Genomic DNA, 16,895 nt, shown 5'->3' with positions numbered 1-16,895 from the left:
TTCATTCTGGGAATGCTTTAATAGTTGTTTGTTGTTCTTACTGGAAAGAGAATTCTGAAACTGGTTTATGAGTGTTTTTTTTTTTGGTTTTGTGACTGTTTTATAGCTTTATTTTTGTGTGTACTACCTAGCTGAATAAGTAAATTTACCATTTATAAATGGCATGTGTATTAATAAATAATTTAAAGCTTTTGAAAATATGAGCTGAATTAATAGTACTAGTTACCTTCATGTCTGGCACCAGTTCCCATGACCTGTGTGCCTCTTTTCTGAACTGCAAGGACAAAACTGGATGGGTAATTTTGATCCCTACTCATCAAATTCCTGATTTTTTAAAAATGAAAATCCAAATTCCACTGTTAATTTAGGTGGTGAAATCTGCAACTGGCGAGGAGATTTTTTTTCACACTATGACTTCAAAATAAGGAAGTTACTAAAATTATGTGCCACTGCATAATAAGTCCCAGGAATGACTGCTCAGTTCATATTTGCTCACTGTGGTTCTCTAACTGGAAAGGATTCTTGCCTCAACCATTCCCATGATCTCTTCTTCTTAGGAAAGGGATTTGATTTAGAGTTTAGTAGAAAGCATTTTCTTCACTGTGATAAGAATAGAGAATGTTGAACATTTAATTTTTTGTTTGTACTGTCCTTTTCATGTTGTCAGATTTTTTTAGTTTTAACAGAGCCCTTCAGTATCTGATCATGCTTGATGCCTTTAGAGAGGTTCCCTAGTGCTTTTGGATTGTTGTTATGGAGTTCATAGAGGTTGCTGTCCCCTCCTCTATGATATAACCAGAGGTCACAGACACTGCTGCTGGTATTGCAGTGGGCTCTGATTATGGTCTATGGCAGTCCCCGTAAATGTCAGGAGGACTTAACAAGGGAAAGTGTAGAGTCCTGCATCTGGGCAGGAACAACCCCAGGTTCCAGTATACGTTGGGGAACGACCTGTTAGAGAGCAGTGTAGGGGAGAGGGACCTGGGGGTCCTGACAGGATGACCATGAGCCAACACTGTGCCCTTGTGGCCAAGAAGGCCAATGGCATCCTGGGGTGTATTAGAAGGGGGGTGGTTAGTAGGCCGAGAGAGGTCCTCCTTCCCCTCTACTCTGCCCTGGTGAGACCGCGTCTGGAATATTGTGTCCAGTTCTGGGCCCCTCAGTTCAAGAAGGACAGGGAGCTGCTGGAGAGAGTCCAGCACAGGGCAACGAAGATGATTAAGGGAGTGGAACATCTCCCTTATGAGGAAAGACTGAGGGAGCTGGGTCTCTATAGTTTGGAGAAGAGGAGACTGAGGGGTGATCTTATTAGTGTCTATAAATATATAAAGGGGGAGTGTCACGAGGATGGAGCCAGGCTCTACTCAGTGGCAAACAATGACAGGACAAGGGGTAATGGGTACAAACTGGAACACAAGAGGTTCCACTTAAACTTGAGAAGAAACTTCTTCTCAGTGAGGGTGACGGAACACTGGAACAGGCTGCCCAGGGAGGTTGTGGAGTCTCCTTCCCTGGAGACATTCAAAACCCGCCTGGACACATTCCTGTGTAACATTATCTAGGTGTTCCTGCTCCGGCAGGGGGATTGCACTAGATGATCTTTTGAGGTCCCTTCCAATCTCTAGCATACTGTGATACTATGTGTGATACTGTGACTTCCAGAGAATCAGATATGCACTGAGGCATGGTATAGTAGGTTATCAGTTGGCTACACCTCTTAGCCCTTCTGGTGATGAAGGCAGCTTCAGGTTAACTGTAGTCACTGATCTGCTGTTCGGTCTGCAGTCTTTAGATCCACAGAATGATTTTACACATATGTAATAGGGCAGATTAAATACCAAATGTGACCAATTCACAAACTACATATAGTAGGTATGCTACAGTACAATGTAACTACAAAACTAAGCCTTTTAGTCCCGGGGTACTGTTGTTACCATACGGCCCTGTAATGTTATAACTCCAGTTCGAGTAGCAGGCCACAAGCTTTGTACTGAGTTTGCAAGGCCTCAGGGCTGAGTTTTTTCAGCTTGCTCTATTTGAACTTTTCTTGACCTGCCTGCAGCCTGGTGTTAGTTGACTTGTCTCTGGCAACAGTTTTGCTAAGTGATGTTTTCTATGGCTCTTTTCTTTTACTTCTGTTACCTTTTCATGAGGCTCAGAGCAACCTGGTCTATGGAAGAGGTCCCCTGCCTGTGGCAGAGGGGTTGGAACTGGGTGATCTTTAAGGTCCCTCCCAACCTAAACCATTCTATGATTTTATGATTAACACAATTATGTGGTGTAGACACATGCAGGCTTGTTATGATTGACAGCAAAAAATTCTTAGTTTTATATATAAGCTCTGTTTCCCCTTTGGCCATAAACAGCACTTTAAGTGTATATGTCATTAAGCATAGTTTAATTTCTCCTTCAGCATACTGAGGGTAAACGCACCTATTTATACAGTTCTGTTGAGGTACTTGTTTAAAAACAGGTGAGATGTGTGGCAAAGTCAGATATGGCTATCCAAAGCTGCTTTGCTGTGCTCCAGAAGCCTCAGGAAGGATGCAGTTGTACTATGTTGCAAGCTGCATTTAGTTTCCAATACGGAAAATGTTTCCATATTCCATTTCCATATGGAAAATGGAACTAGTGTCAGTAAGTCACGCATTGCAGACACTCAGACTTGTCTCTAATGTCAGATTCAGCAATAAAGTTGTCCTGGGTTCAGCAGTAGCAGGATTTGGATTATTTTCCCATCCAAGTATATCCAGGTCCCTGAGCAAAAGCAATCCCACGAATGGGTTTGCCTTTACCTGAAGCAGGAATAACCCAGACTGTCTTCCCCAGCAAATTCTTCATATGCACCACAGGAACTTTGTCCCCCTCTACAATATGTAAAAGTTCTGACTGGGCTGGCCAAGATTGTACCTGTGTTCTTCATAAGCTGAGCTATGGGGGAACTAAGCAACTAAAACTCTACACCAGTAACTGAGCAGGGTGTGTATTAAGGTTGATATAGACATCATTCATGAAGTCAGCAGGCCAACAACAGGAACAAAGGTGAGAAGATGAATTTCTGCACAGAAAATGATACATAATTTTCAACTACAACTAGTAGTTTTCGCATGCGTAAATTCAGTAGTAAATTTGCAGGTAAGTGCATAAATGATGTTCAGATCATATAGCAGAACACAGTAAAGCATTCCAGCTACTGCATTCAAACTTAGCTCTGTCTTTTGTTTTGAAAGGTACCCAGCACTCAGAGAATTGGAATAGCAGTTGGTGCTGTCATTCTGACTGAATGGTGTTCCATTCTGTTCTGTATATCAAGGGCATCAGGCAGATTTGAAAGCCCAAGGGAAGTGAGGCTGCCACAGCCTCTTGCCCACAGATCCAGCAAGTATAAGCTGAGCATGTATTCCCCTTAGGCATACACACATACAGAACTCATGTATACATCACATTGCATACATACATATATATATAAGGCCAACCAAACAGATGACACAGACAGACACATGGAGTACTTGCCCAAACAGCATCAACAGCTTCATCCCTCTGGCTGAGCAGGACAGAATTCTGCTGGTGGCAATGTATTTACCTAGGTACACACTGGATTCCTCCTGCCACTGTGCTCAGCCATTCAGATTGCACAGTAGCTGCACCTGGATCTCAGTCTCCTAGCCCAGCTTACAGACACATGAGGCCATGAGATCTGCAGCCCCTCTCCAGTTGCTGTACTCACACCTGCCTTGTGTGCATAAACATCCCCTCCTCCACCAAAACTCTCTTGCTCCCCAGGTACCAAACCCTCATGGTCTTTGCCTTAGAGAATATGCACACCCACAGCTCCAAGGGGTCTCTCCCCTAGAGACTCCCCAGTCCCCATGATCTCTCCAGCAGCTGCCTGTGACTCCCTTGGTCTGCGCAATAGGGTTCCATCTCCTCTTGTGCTCTTGCCTACAGAGACCACCATCACCATATGTACCAGCTATATATCCCAGGCCACCACACACATGTACCAGCCCATCCAGCTGGACCTCTGCTCACACTCACATGCCCTCTTGATCCAGACTTTGAGAATAAAGGCCTTTGATCCCCATGTTCCACATGCCAGGGGCTGGTGCTTGGTGTCACCCAGGCCTCCACAGCTGCCAGCGTCAGGCACTGGGTCCCTCTGGCCTGTGCTCCCACTCCAGCTGCTGCCACCACAGACACAGGGGCTTCTACAGCTGATGTTTTGCTCCAGTTGCTGGCACTTAAGTCCACTCATTTCAGTGTCTAGTTGCTGCACCATGGACAAATGGGTCCTGTGACCCATGGCTTAACCCCAGCTTCTGGCAGACGCCAGTATACCTCCCCCAGAACAATAAAAGAAGAAAAAAGAGTCACTCACCCATGAAAACAGTCAGAAAGCAATTTAACAAGATGAGAGGATAGATTGCACTAACTGGGCACAGGGCATGGCCAAGTGCATCTACCAGCAACTATTTATCTGCAACTGGTCCTTTTAATCCACTTATCCCTCTGTTGTCTCAAACTTGCTCTTCCTAAAATCACTTAGATCTGTCTCTTTCTTTCCCTTTGGAACCTTTGGTTCCTCCCCTAAGCATCTCAGATTTCCAGCCTCTTGACACACATCTTCCTCCACTAAAAGTAGATCTCACCATGAAAGGCAAGGTTAGGATATGTTTTCACACATGACACAAGCTTTCTTTAAAAAGCAAAAGTGAAACAAAAACTCCTGAGAAGGAAAGCAGTCATTAGGGTTTGGTTTTGTTTCCCGAAAGCCAGCGTCTTTCGGGAGTAGTGTCCCGGGAGAGCTGCCCGCCCCACTGGGCTCAACCGTCGGTGAACGCGAGGCCGGGAGCAGGGCGCCGCAGCAGTTCCCGGCGCTGCAGCAGCCTACAGGTCCGCAGAGGAGACGGTGGCGGAAAGCCCTGCTCGGCGTCCACCGCACCGGGTCAACGGTGGCGGCGGAGCGAGCTGCTGCGGGGCCGCTGCTCCACAGGGCCCCATCGGCAGCCGTCGGAGGCCGCCCCTGGGAGCAGCCGCGAGGAGCAGCGGTACGCAGCGCCGCGGGGGTCCGCCAGGTAGGGGGGAGGCGGGCTGGGGGCCAGCGGGGACGTTCTCTGCCCGCCACTCCCCGAGTCTCCGTCTCCGGGAGCGAGTGCTTCCCCCCCTGGGACGGGGAGGCGACCGGCCCCGGGCTCACCTGGCCAGGTGCTGCGGGCGACAGGAGGCTGTCGTGGTTCCGCACGCAGTTCCTTCGGCCGTGAGGGCCCGCGGCTCAGGCAGCTGCCGGAGGCCCTCCGGGAACCTGCTCTCTGAGCGCTGCTCCAAGCATTTTGCTTAAGAGCAGGCGGTGCCGACGTTTTTGGCTGGGAAATCTCTTGTAGAAGAGGTAAAACAAAACGTGTGCACAGACGTGTGTGTGTGCACATAAAAAAGCCCCCCAAGAACAGAAGAAAACCAGCCAAACCAATAATCTGTCCTGGTCTTTTATTTTCTACTGAATGCTTACATGTAAAGAGTAACCCTGTGACCTCGGACAAGCAATTTAGAAGAGGAAACTCAGTTCATGGCATGGAAAGCTAGCTACGTCAGTGGCTTCTGTGGTCTCACAGTCACTTTTATAAATTTATTTCAGTTTTCTTTTGTTTTTCTTTTTTTTTTTCCTGAGGAAAATATCACTAAACCTGTTTTTAAGCACAGAAGAAATCAGCAGAAATTAACGTGTCTTCAGTGTTGCCTATTGCAGAAATCCACCCCCTCAACCTGCTAAGGTAGTTTCAGATTATTAGAACCTAAATGCTACATTCAGCAACTTCATACACCACTGTCTCCATATTACTCCCACATACTGAGCAAAAAGGTTAACTCTTACCAATTTTGTGCATTACGTGTTTTTGCTTCCATGACAGGTACTGTGAGTGGGCTGCCAAGTGCAAAGAAGAAATTACTTCCTGAACACTTTTAAGTGGTCATTTCACAGTATTTCAGCTCTTCCGAGAATGTCAGTTCTTTTTTGAGATATGCGAAGACAATGTAAGTAGGTGAACTTACACTGAAACGTATGTTTAAAGTTGTATTTTGTGCTGTTGACTAGGTTATGCCACTGCGGTCCTGAAGTTAATGTAAGTATATCCTTTGACTTCTAATATTTGGGTGTGGTTGGTTTTTTTTTTTCCTGTATTCTGGAATGGCTTCTAGAATCAAGAAAAAGAGAGTGCTCTTTATTTTTGGTAAGCTAATGCATAGGCTTAACAACTGCGCTCACACTACGCAGCAGCAGGGCAAGGGGCTTTCGTTGTGATAAAATCTTGAGGAGATAATGTCATTCTTACTGTAGAAGGGTGGGTAATACTCTTGCCATTATTCCTACTTATGGCCTTTGCAGATGTGAGTCAATTGTGTAGATATTTTTAGTCATTGTTAGCACCTGTTTGTCACTGGCTTAGATTAATGCTGCAGGGAACCTGAGTTTGTGTAGATGGGTGACTTCTTGCTACTGGTGTTCCAAGGACTGTTGCTCACATGTATCTTTGATCAGATGACATGTTTCTTAAAATGCCTGTGACATTTTATATACTGATTTTCCCAACATTTCTGTCTCTGGTTAAAGCAAACCACTATTAGCAATAAAGAATTTTCCGTCATGGGGAATTTTCCAGTAATGGGGAAGTGTCCTAAAGAAGTGGGTGGAGTTATATCAACATTTAAGTTCTGTCACAAGAAGTTTTGGGGCAAATAGTTCTTGTTTTCCTGCCTTCTTCATTTTATTGTGAGGTAAACATACAGCAGCGATACTGAAAAATATTTTTTCCCAGTGAATATCTTTTTGCTTTTCTAGAACTGTGTTTGCCATAGATGTCAGAAGCTGGCAGAAGAGAAGGGATGTTGAGGTAGGATCGATATAAAAAACGATGAGACGATTGCAGCTTTGGAAAAGGTTTTTGATTGGCATCTACATCTTGACCTGCTTCAACCAATCCAGACAAGGAATCCTTCTGCTCAGGGTGAAACAGAAGGGTCTGTAATGGTTATTGCAGCAGGTTTCTTCATGCACATCTGGATTTGACCTGGACCTACTATTTTTCTCTCTGAAAGTGAAAAATTGAGTACAGCAGCCGATTTTCTCAGTCTTGAGAAATTTTGTAAGTAATAGCCATGCTTCTTTTGTGTGTAGTAAGGCATGTTTTTCTCTACAGTGGAAGAAAGCACGCAAATTACAGTTCAGCAATTGTAGGATACAAGCATGGGTCTTAGAACATTAAAACCTTACTTGTTGTCATGTATCTTCCAGGAGTTAATCAGAACCTCTCTTGGAGTTCATACCGACATTCAGATTTCCTGACAAAAAAAGTGTAGGGGTTGCATGCATGGGTGTGGGTATCTTCCTGTGATTGTAGTGCACAGGCTATTTGCTCTGAGCAGTCTCTCAGCTACAGCTTCTACTTCAAAAAAACTAGTATTTTGGGCCTCAGCATGCTACAAGTCTGATCTTTCTTTCGTGGGGAGCACAGGGAAGTATGCACCTATACCCATTAGTTTCAGTGGCTTGCTCTTCTGCAGGCTTGCTTCTAGGTAAGGATGATGAGAACAGATTTGTGAGATAAGTATGCCTCTGCTTTGTTTGAGAAGTTTTACTTTGGTGCTTGGTTGGTGCTGTGGACTGCTTGTTACTCAGACTGGAATCATGATGGAGGCACTCTCGTGTGCGTATCTCTGGAAACCCTCAGGTAACCACAGGATTAGGTAGCAGCTTGCTAGTGCTTTTAAAAACACCACTTGTGACTAAGGGGTGAATTGGGTAGCTAACCATATTAAGAAGCCTGTGATTTATTTATCAATGAAACAAATCTTTCATTGTGAGGATCTTATTTGCATTTTTCTGTCCCTATTAGCAGAACACCTTTTTTTAATTGCTCATGCCTGCATAAAAACCTGTATTAGGTTTACTCCCTTTCTTAGCTCTTTGTATTGCCTTCTGCAAACCTACTGGGATCAGGCAGCAGCAATCTGAGGGTAAAAGTAGCTTGAATCAAATTCTTATGCGGAGTCCAATTCCCTTAAGCCACAACAGTACAAAGGTACATATGTCTTATGATTCAGGACCATATTGTTACTTTATTATAATCTTGAAGTTGACAATCAGAGAAAGAAAGAGAAAATGTTGTACAAAAAATGGTAAGAGTCACAGTCCAGATAGAATTTTAACAGTTAGGAAGTATAACTGTTATTACAGTTGCCTAATTTCATATGCAATGCTGAAACTATGACTAGAAAACAGTTGAAGGCAATGTTTCCTTATTGTTGTGGTTGTTTGGGTACCCAAGATGAGGACTTCATGTAGATAAAGTTCTACGGGTGCCTGTCACGGAAGACTTTCATTACAGCAAGTTTGAATTTTTCTTGACAGTAAATTGAAAAATGATGGCAGTGTTTGATACTAGTATTGTTGTGACTTTAAATACACACTTAGCAAGTGCAGTGGGCGGGCCTGTGAAGGTTAACTGTATGAATTGACATGAGTCAGTGTTTTACAGTGTTAAAGTATTGTGTAGGAGTATAAAATAATGTGTCAATAAAGAGGGGAAAAACTTCTGACAGAAAACTGAAATAATTTACATATTCAGAGGTAAAGCAGCAGGAATTCAAGAAAACAGATTTTGTTTCTAGGCTGACTTTGTCACTGTTTTACAAAGGCATTATTGTGTAAATACTCATTAAGTATTAATGTATTAAGTATTGTGTAAATACTCATTACCACATGAATTCTGTTCACAACACATGACTTCATGAGCCCTGTGATAAGTACTAGGAGACCAGGAGTTATGAAATGTATTGACATGTTAAACTGAGGCAAACAGATGGGGAAGAATTAAGTTGTATTTCTTCCATTGAATGCATGCAGAAAACTCCTCCATTCTCCTCCTAGCAGGAGCAATACTCCCTGCTAGTTTAGGGGAATGACTGGACATTTGTGAGTACTTATTTACTGACAGGTGCATGTATTTTGTCACAACCAAGTGCATAAAATTAGTTGTTCTTCCTGCATGTACCCACACAGGAAACTTTCTGCCTGGTAATCTGCTGTAGTTAAAGGTGCAATTTAGTCATATTTTCATCTGGAATTCGGTGCCTTTTGTCCAGCTCCTTGTGTGGAATGACTGAAAAGTGTGTTTTGCAGTGCAAGCTACAAAATGAGCAGATACTTATATTTGTCTATTATTTTATCATTTTAGGTTCTACCTACATCATGGAAAAGCTTATGCTTTTGTATATATTTTTATTCTACTGGCATTTCCTAAATGGTAAGAGGTTGAGCCATAAGAAGCTGTAGAACTCTTTAAGTATGTTTCTTTTTTATGTATAAGCACAGAAATTTTAATTCCTCAGTTTTCCTTCAGGCACCAGCATTTATTTATTTTTTTCTTAATGTTTAAAATAAGAAGGTCTTAGCATGCTTTTACATTAAACTAAGTATGTGTGCTTAATACATGTGCTTTGGTACAGGGCCTGGTTGAAATTCCTGTTGGTACTTCGCATAGACACTATTTCTGGCAGGGTACCATTTGCGTTACACAAAGGTTTTATTGGCACTCTCAAACCTGAAAATTGTCATGTGTTCTTTAACATTATGTGTAAAAACAGTTGACATTTATATGACCAGAACATTCCCATCGGAGGCCCTAGCAACTGGCTGTTACAGTGTCCTGAAGACAACAGCTGAGGGGCTGTGCAGGCACTGTCACCTACTTTTAGTACAGGATCTCATTGCTTTGCATGCAAAGCAGGTGTCTGCAGGTATAAATAGCCTATTTATAGGCTGTACCAGTCTTGGGGCAAGTGCATGCAAAAATGTTTAACTTTTCTGAACAGGGCAGATACTTTTGGTCCTTAAAATGTCCATGTGTATAGAAAGACATGACTTTGAAGATTAGGCCTGTAACTGAAAAAATACGTTTTGTTCCAAATTTTGTTTTTAAGCTTTATTCACAGTTGAAGCTCCCCAGTCACTCTACATTGTGGAACATGGGAACAATGTGACCATGGAATGCACATTTCCAGTGAATGGGAAGTTAAAGTTTAGAGATTTAAGTGTCAGCTGGGAAAAGAAAGATGAGTTAAAGAAGCAGGTTTACGTACTTCTCAAAGGAGAGGAAGACTTCAGAAGTCAGCACAGTGACTTTAAGGGAAGAATAAGATTGTTGAAAGAGAATCTGAAACTGGGACAGTCTCTCCTTCAGATCACTGATGTGAAGCTCAGAGATGCAGGGTTTTACCAGTGCGTTATTGGCTACGGGGGAGCTGACTACAAGACAATCAATCTGAAAGTAAAGGGTGAGTGTGCTACTGCAGGAGGTTCAATGCTACTGATATGGTTAAAATATTTCAGAAGAATCCCTGAAGTAAGCCAAGTCTGGCTTAGCATTTAAAGAAACTTTGTCAGAGACAGGAGCCACCTCATAGCCCTTGTGCAGCTGTATAACTTTGTAGGTTTATCTAGGTTGAATCCATATTCTGTATAGCTTGTGTTTCTGTCTAGGTTGAATCCATGTTTTGTCCTTTGTTTTCCGTAATGACATAAGAGGAATGGTGTTGCAAAACCATTTAGACAGGACAAAGACCAGAAAGCTGATACAATTTTCTAAACAGTGTTAAAATTGTAATACATCCTGTACCTCCAGTTACTATGGAGACACATAGTAGTGATATTTGCTTTTCCTGTTGGGTATTATTTACAAAATCCAAGCTGATGTACAGAAACTTGACCCAGGGGCTGAGGATAAAGAAAAGGTGAAAAGGTGTCTTTCTAACACATGCTGTTCTTCTAGCTTCCTACTAGTAATCATTGTCTTCCATTTGTTTAGCTCCCTATAGGACTATAACTCAAAGAGTGGTGAGCACAGGAGACAACGAATGGAAGTTGACATGCCAGTCAGAAGGACACCCACAAGCTGAAGTGATATGGCAAAACAGAGAATACGAAGATTTGACTGACAAGGCAAACACGAGTTACGAAACTGGAAGTGACCAGCTGTATCGTGTGACAAGCACCCTTACCATCGAAAGTAGAACTGATGAGATTTTTTACTGTATATTCTGGAATAAAGAGCTGCAAGAAAATACATCTGCCATTTTACACATAACAGGTAACATTTCTAGATTTCATTTGTGGTAATACACTTCATATCATTTTGTCCCAGTTAAATCAGCCATGACTAGTTTCTCTGTCCTACCTAATTTTCAAATGCTAAAAAGAAATACCTATGTTATTAAGTTTTGCTACTAGTGTACACTTACACTATAGTAACACACTAATCATGCATGTGTGGAAAGAGTTCAGGGAGAGGAATTTTGCGTGATCTACAGTTTTGTGAAAATTGAGTCTGAGTGTTAAAAAAGGTCTATTATTTGAAAAGCATATAGCTTAGAGCCTTGAAACCCTCCCATATAAATTAAACACTCCTTCCAAGAACGTTCTGTTTTGCTGATAACTCAAATTAATTTGAACAGTATGGTCTTTTCCTGCAACCACAACCTTTGTTTCAAGCATACTTACATTTCACAAACTGTACATAGACTTTTCTTTCTTTTTTTTTTCCCCCTCATAAAGTCTGGATTGAAGGAAGATGCATGAATGGAGATGACCAATAGAATTTCTCTCTAGACTTTTTAACTGGGTACCACCCCTACTACTTTTGCTTTTGGTTAGTCTTTTAGTATCTTCAGTCTACCCTGATCTGCTTGCACAGGCTTTCAACCAGGCAGGAAACCCAATCCAACTGAAAAACAGTGTTTCTTTTTATCAGACTGTAACTTGGTAAATTCATTTCCCTGGTCCTGTTCACATGAAGTTTTAAAGATGCTTCTGCTGGCACACTTTCTGGGACTGGCAAGGGGTGGAAACTGGCAGCTGACAGTGAGAAAGCCGTCACCCTTTCAATAAATGGTGAACAGGCAAGTTTGGTTTTAACAAGAAATGCCTCTGGGATTCAAGGAGACCACTTACCCTTTGCATTAAGAGCTTTACCACATGAAAGAGACTCTCTGTTCTCTTTCTCAGTCAGCTCCTTCCTGCAGTACTGACAGGAAACTAAGCTGGATATAACATTTTGTACCTTGGTGACATACAGGATTCTTAATGGGAATCAAAGGCACTATCACATAGAATGCAGGAAACAAAGGTTAATATTAATATGTTCTGACTGTTTTTATCTTGACTGGGATGAAATATGATCAAGTGTACTGTCACATCTCACCTTAGACACAATGTAAAGTGTTGTTATCGTGTCCAGACTGCTTATAGTAAAAATAATATGGTGAAAATAAAAGGAAAAGGGAGAAGTTTATGGAAGTATGTAATATATTCCCCCACTTGTTTTTCTCAAAGATTCAGCTGATGCTGTTCTGTGGCCTGAGAGCAGACGGTTTGTTGGGGCATTTCTCATTGTGACTGCCTTCTCTGGATCAGTGCCTCTATTTATGCTCTGCATAAGAAAAGGTATTAAAATTCTTCATTTAGTGTCCCTCAGCTATCATAAATCTGTTAATTCATCCTTGCAAAGGTGGGATGAGATAATACAAGTCTTCCTTAGGTCTTCATCCTGAAAACACTAGACTTTTTTTTTACCACATTGTTTATTTCTTTATCTTCCTTTGTTAAATACTTTGTTAAATTAGCAGAGTGGACGAGGTTGTCACCTCCTCACAAACCACTTACCCATGCATCTCTATTAATTTTTGTTATGAGTAACGATGTAGAATAATAAGATCAGTGTCTAGTCTATTCAAACATCAAAGTATAGCTTATGCACATGCTGGAAATGGAAGTTTCACACAATCATAGAATGGTTTGGGTTGGAAGGGACCTTAGAGATCATCTAGTTCCAACTGCCCTGCCATAGGCAGGGACACCTTCCACTAGACTAGGTTGCTCCAAGCCCCGTCCAACCTCACCTTGAACACTTCCAGGAATGAGGCATCCTCAACTTCTCTGGGCAACCTGTGCCAGTGTCTCACTGCCCTAATAGTGAAGAATGTTTTCCTAATGTCTAATCTAAATCTCCCCTCCACTACATGCTCTCTCCATATTTCTTTAGGCCTCCTTTAGGTACTGGAAGGCTGCTCAAATGTCTCCCTGGAGCCTTTTCTTCTCCAGGCTGAACAAGCCCAGCTCTCTCATCCTGTCTCCATAGGAGAGATGCTCCAGCCCTCCGATCATCTTCATGGCCTCCTCTGGCCTCACTTTAGCAGGTCCACATTCCTCTTGTGTTAGGGACCCCAAAACTGTACACAGCACTGCAGGTGGGGTCCCACGAGAGCAGAGTAGAGAAGACTCACCTTCTTCCACCTGTTGGTCACGCTCCTTTTGATGGAGCAGACAGGGCACTAGAGTGTTTTTTTGTGTGTGGGTTGGTTTTGGTTTTTTTTGGTTTTGTTTGTTCAAACTCATCTCCTCTCTTGGTGCTATGGAAATGTGTCCTGTGCAAAATGCTTGTAAGTTTAATAGGCTTGCAGGTGGTATTAGCAGGCTGCAGAAGGCCTGTAGATAACCCTGCATGTATAAGAATATACTTGTCCTAAGATCATGATAGGAATAGGAGCAGAACATGAAAGTGGAAGATAGGACAGCAAAATTGTTGACTTCTCAGAAGATTCCCACTGGGGATTTCAGTGAGGGTCAGAAGTTTCCTACATTGCTTGAGTAATATTTATTGTTAGCGTGTATACAGACATGAGTATGTATATACATGTCATGATGTATATGATTATCATGGTTATGTTATATATCTGTGCATGTCAAATGGCTAGTTGATTCAGAAGCTAAAGTAGTAGTAACAGGTTTTTATTTTAAAACACAGGCTGTCCTATATGACTGGACAAGTGACTTTTTAGGAACAGTACCTCCCTGAAAAACAGGCTTTTTCCTCACTCAGAAAGCACTGAGAAGGTGATCCCATTCTTGTTTCCTGTTGCCCAATCCATTCAAATTCTGGGTGAATATATACCATGGGAAACCATTTGAACAAATATTTTCCAGTGATGTTAGTGTATCAATGGAGTTCTGACTTAGGAACAAGGAAAGGAAATTGGAAAGGAAACTGATAAGCTGGGGGCACTGAAGAATATATGTTAGTCTTTGAGAAAATTGAGTCTTTTGAGAACCAGTGATTATACTAAGCTAAATGTGCCCTTCCCACCAGTGTGGTTAAACCCCCATTAGATCGAAAATAAGTATTTTGTTTTCATTTTGATAATTCTTATTTTCTTTCAGCTAGAGTAAATAAGGACCACAGAACACCTGTGGCTAATTCAGCAACAGCAGGTATGTTCATAAGGCATAAACCCAACTGACTGTGATTCTTGTGGAAATAATTGCTTGAGAATTGACTGTGTAAATGGTGTCAACCAAATGCAATTTACATTCAACTTTCACTTTGCTTTCTACTTTCAATTTGTAACTATAAATTCAACAAGAAGTTACAGTTGAAGAATGGCTTTTCACTACTATGTTAACCTCTTGAAAGGAAAAAGTGAGATAAAAGCATACTTGTTCCAGGAGTAGATGCAGTTCTGATGTGCACAAGAAAAGGACAGAGTGGTGTGCTGTGTTTTGTCTGTGATAGTATGGGACATGCTACCTGGAATATGTACTGCAGGATGGCAGCACATCCTGGTGTGCAGATTCTATGCTGCAGTTTGAGCCACAGTGGCATCATCCTATGTTTTCACACTATGTATCATGGTATACATTTGGGGGGTGTTTGTCACAACACTGAGGACAGTGCATTTGGTTATGTTGAAACACAGGAAGAAGCTTTAGCTTCCTTAACAGTTTACGTTTCCTCATGTTGAGGTACTGATGCTACTTGCTAAAAGCAAAGCTCAGTGAATGGCCACTACCACCATGACAGTGAGAAATAGAGGAAAGGGTGCAGAGAGTTAATATTTACAGGGGGAGAGAAGAGAACAAAATCATTCAGGCTTCTCTAATGATGGCTCTTGCCTGGTTGGGGTTATTTTGTTGGGTTATTTTGGGGGGATGTCGTTTGGTTGGTTGTTATTTTTGGGGGCTGGTTGTTTGTTTTGTTTGTTTGTTTTAAATTTGTTTTATAGTTTTATTGGGAGACCACTTCAAATTAAACTGCTGTGTGAAACTTAGCTCATACTGGCAGTTGGGGGTTTTCCTAAGAAAACCTCTCTTAAGTATACTTGCCCCAAATGGACACAACATCTAGTGTTAGCCTCTTCTCCTGATCTGTATTTAAGTCACATGGTTCCTGGATGGCCTGAGATAGCAGCTGTTAACTAAGATTTATTACTACACAAAAACTTTAAGCTACGCTGACTGTTATCCATATGTATGTCTTTTGTTTAAAGAGCTGTCAAAAGATACAGATACACATGACTACAGAGATGCTTCTTTTGAAGGCAAAGAGCTGAAATGTAAGTATAAATAATAAAGGGGAAAATAATAGTAAATTGCACACAGCATAAATCATCCATGGTCATCAGAGCCTTGATTCATGGCTATTTTGTTTAGTCCCTTGTTTCAACAGATAGAGCCTTCAAGAGAATTACAGCCTCTTATTCTCTTTTGTACAAAATCACTATCCTAATTCATTGTATACCAGGACTTATATCAGATAACTAATTTTAAAAAGAAAAGCTATGTGAAGGAAAATGTGATGTGGAGATACATAACAATCCAAATTAGTCTTTTCTCTAGCTCACACTTTTGCTACAGAAACAGTTGTGCCAGCATAACTGAAGCAGCACTGACAGCAATAGGGAGGGAGAACTTAACCCATCATGGCCACTTACGCAAGTCTCAAGCCATGAGATTCTGTCTTAGCAAAGCATGAGCGAGATAAATGACCAAATCTGTGAAATCTCTTAAACATACTGTGGTATGGAATCACAGTATGGTGAAGTTATTAAGGGTATACTAAGGGTGAAGTTATTGAGGTTTTTCTTTCATGTTCTTGCTGACTTCTAAAGCACTTACATTAATTACATCCTGAATCCTTCCCTGCTACGTTTTACTGTAGTAAACATACACAAAGGTAAGCCTGCTGGTCCCGCAGGTATAGATCTCCAAGTCAAAGACTTAGGGCCCAAGGATATGCTGCTATGGATACCAACAGACAGATAGAGCCCTGAATGTATCTGGAAAACTTGAAGATTTTAAAACAACAGGGGACCTAAGACACAGCAATTTCACTCAATTTCCTCGAGAGCATTTCCCACCAGTGTGTTTGAACTAGCACTTTGTTTACTACCATGATCATATACTTTTTCTATTTGACCTTTTAATTAATTTAATTTTAGATCTTTAATTTTGACAATGAAAGAAAATTTTTTAGTACTTCCAAACTCCAGGAAATCGTCCCAACACCACGAAATGTTCTGTGATTTCATTTACTATTGTAATTTGTAAATCCAATAGCATGTAGTTTGCTATTTTTCATACAATTCTTCCTTTTACAGATATACAAATTGAGAAGACCTAAAGAAAGTAGGGGAAGATCTTTTCCTCTCTGGTGAAAGTTTGACAGCTCAGATGTCCTGTGTCCTGTCTATTAAGGGGGATATTCATTTTTTTGTTTGTTTTATTCTGTAATGGCAATATTCTTTCATGTTTTAACTCAGAAAAAACTGCAATTGTTATAATATGAAAAGTCCTTGGAGTCTCTGCTTTCTTAAATTTATGCACTTTTAGTAAAAAATATCTCTAAGATAAAGCACTTTATGATCATAATGAATTTCATATTTACTTCTTGAATAGGGCATCTTCTGGGTTTTTTTGGTTTGTTTTGTTTTGTTCCCCCCTCCCTCCCCCCTTCCCCTGCTTCCCAACATGCTTTTTGAGGCCACAGTCTGAGTGCCACTGAAGGAGATGG

At 41.5% G+C, this 16,895-nt stretch overlaps 1 protein-coding gene across 2 annotated transcripts; it reads left to right on the top strand.

The window, feature by feature from the left end:
* The first annotated feature begins 6,952 nt into the window (after nt 1-6,952).
* LOC130593303 (programmed cell death 1 ligand 1-like) lies at nt 6,953-16,644 on the top strand. 2 transcript variants are annotated; one of them, XM_057398343.1, is made up of 8 exons: nt 6,953-7,139; nt 9,231-9,299; nt 9,976-10,329; nt 10,860-11,141; nt 12,383-12,493; nt 14,267-14,317; nt 15,373-15,438; nt 16,483-16,644. In XM_057398343.1, exons 2-8 carry the CDS (start codon nt 9,245-9,247, stop codon nt 16,503-16,505), a joined length of 942 nt encoding a protein of 313 aa, XP_057254326.1. In that variant the 5' UTR covers nt 6,953-7,139; nt 9,231-9,244; the 3' UTR covers nt 16,506-16,644. The 2 variants fall into 2 exon arrangements, with proteins under 2 accessions (XP_057254326.1, XP_057254327.1); XM_057398344.1 differs by lacking the exons at nt 6,953-7,139; nt 12,383-12,493 and having other exon boundaries at nt 9,180-9,299.
* Nucleotides 16,645-16,895: the final 251 nt, after the last annotated feature.

The sequence above is a fragment of the Pezoporus wallicus genome, unplaced genomic scaffold (assembly GCF_028554395.1).
Source record: "Pezoporus wallicus isolate ANWC-B61680 ecotype Strahan unplaced genomic scaffold, APGP_CSIRO_Pwel_v1 contig_13414, whole genome shotgun sequence".
NCBI classification, from domain to species: domain Eukaryota; kingdom Metazoa; phylum Chordata; class Aves; order Psittaciformes; family Psittacidae; genus Pezoporus; species Pezoporus wallicus.
Note: the sequence above shows the minus strand (reverse complement) of the source record. Positions and strands in the feature narration are given on the sequence as shown.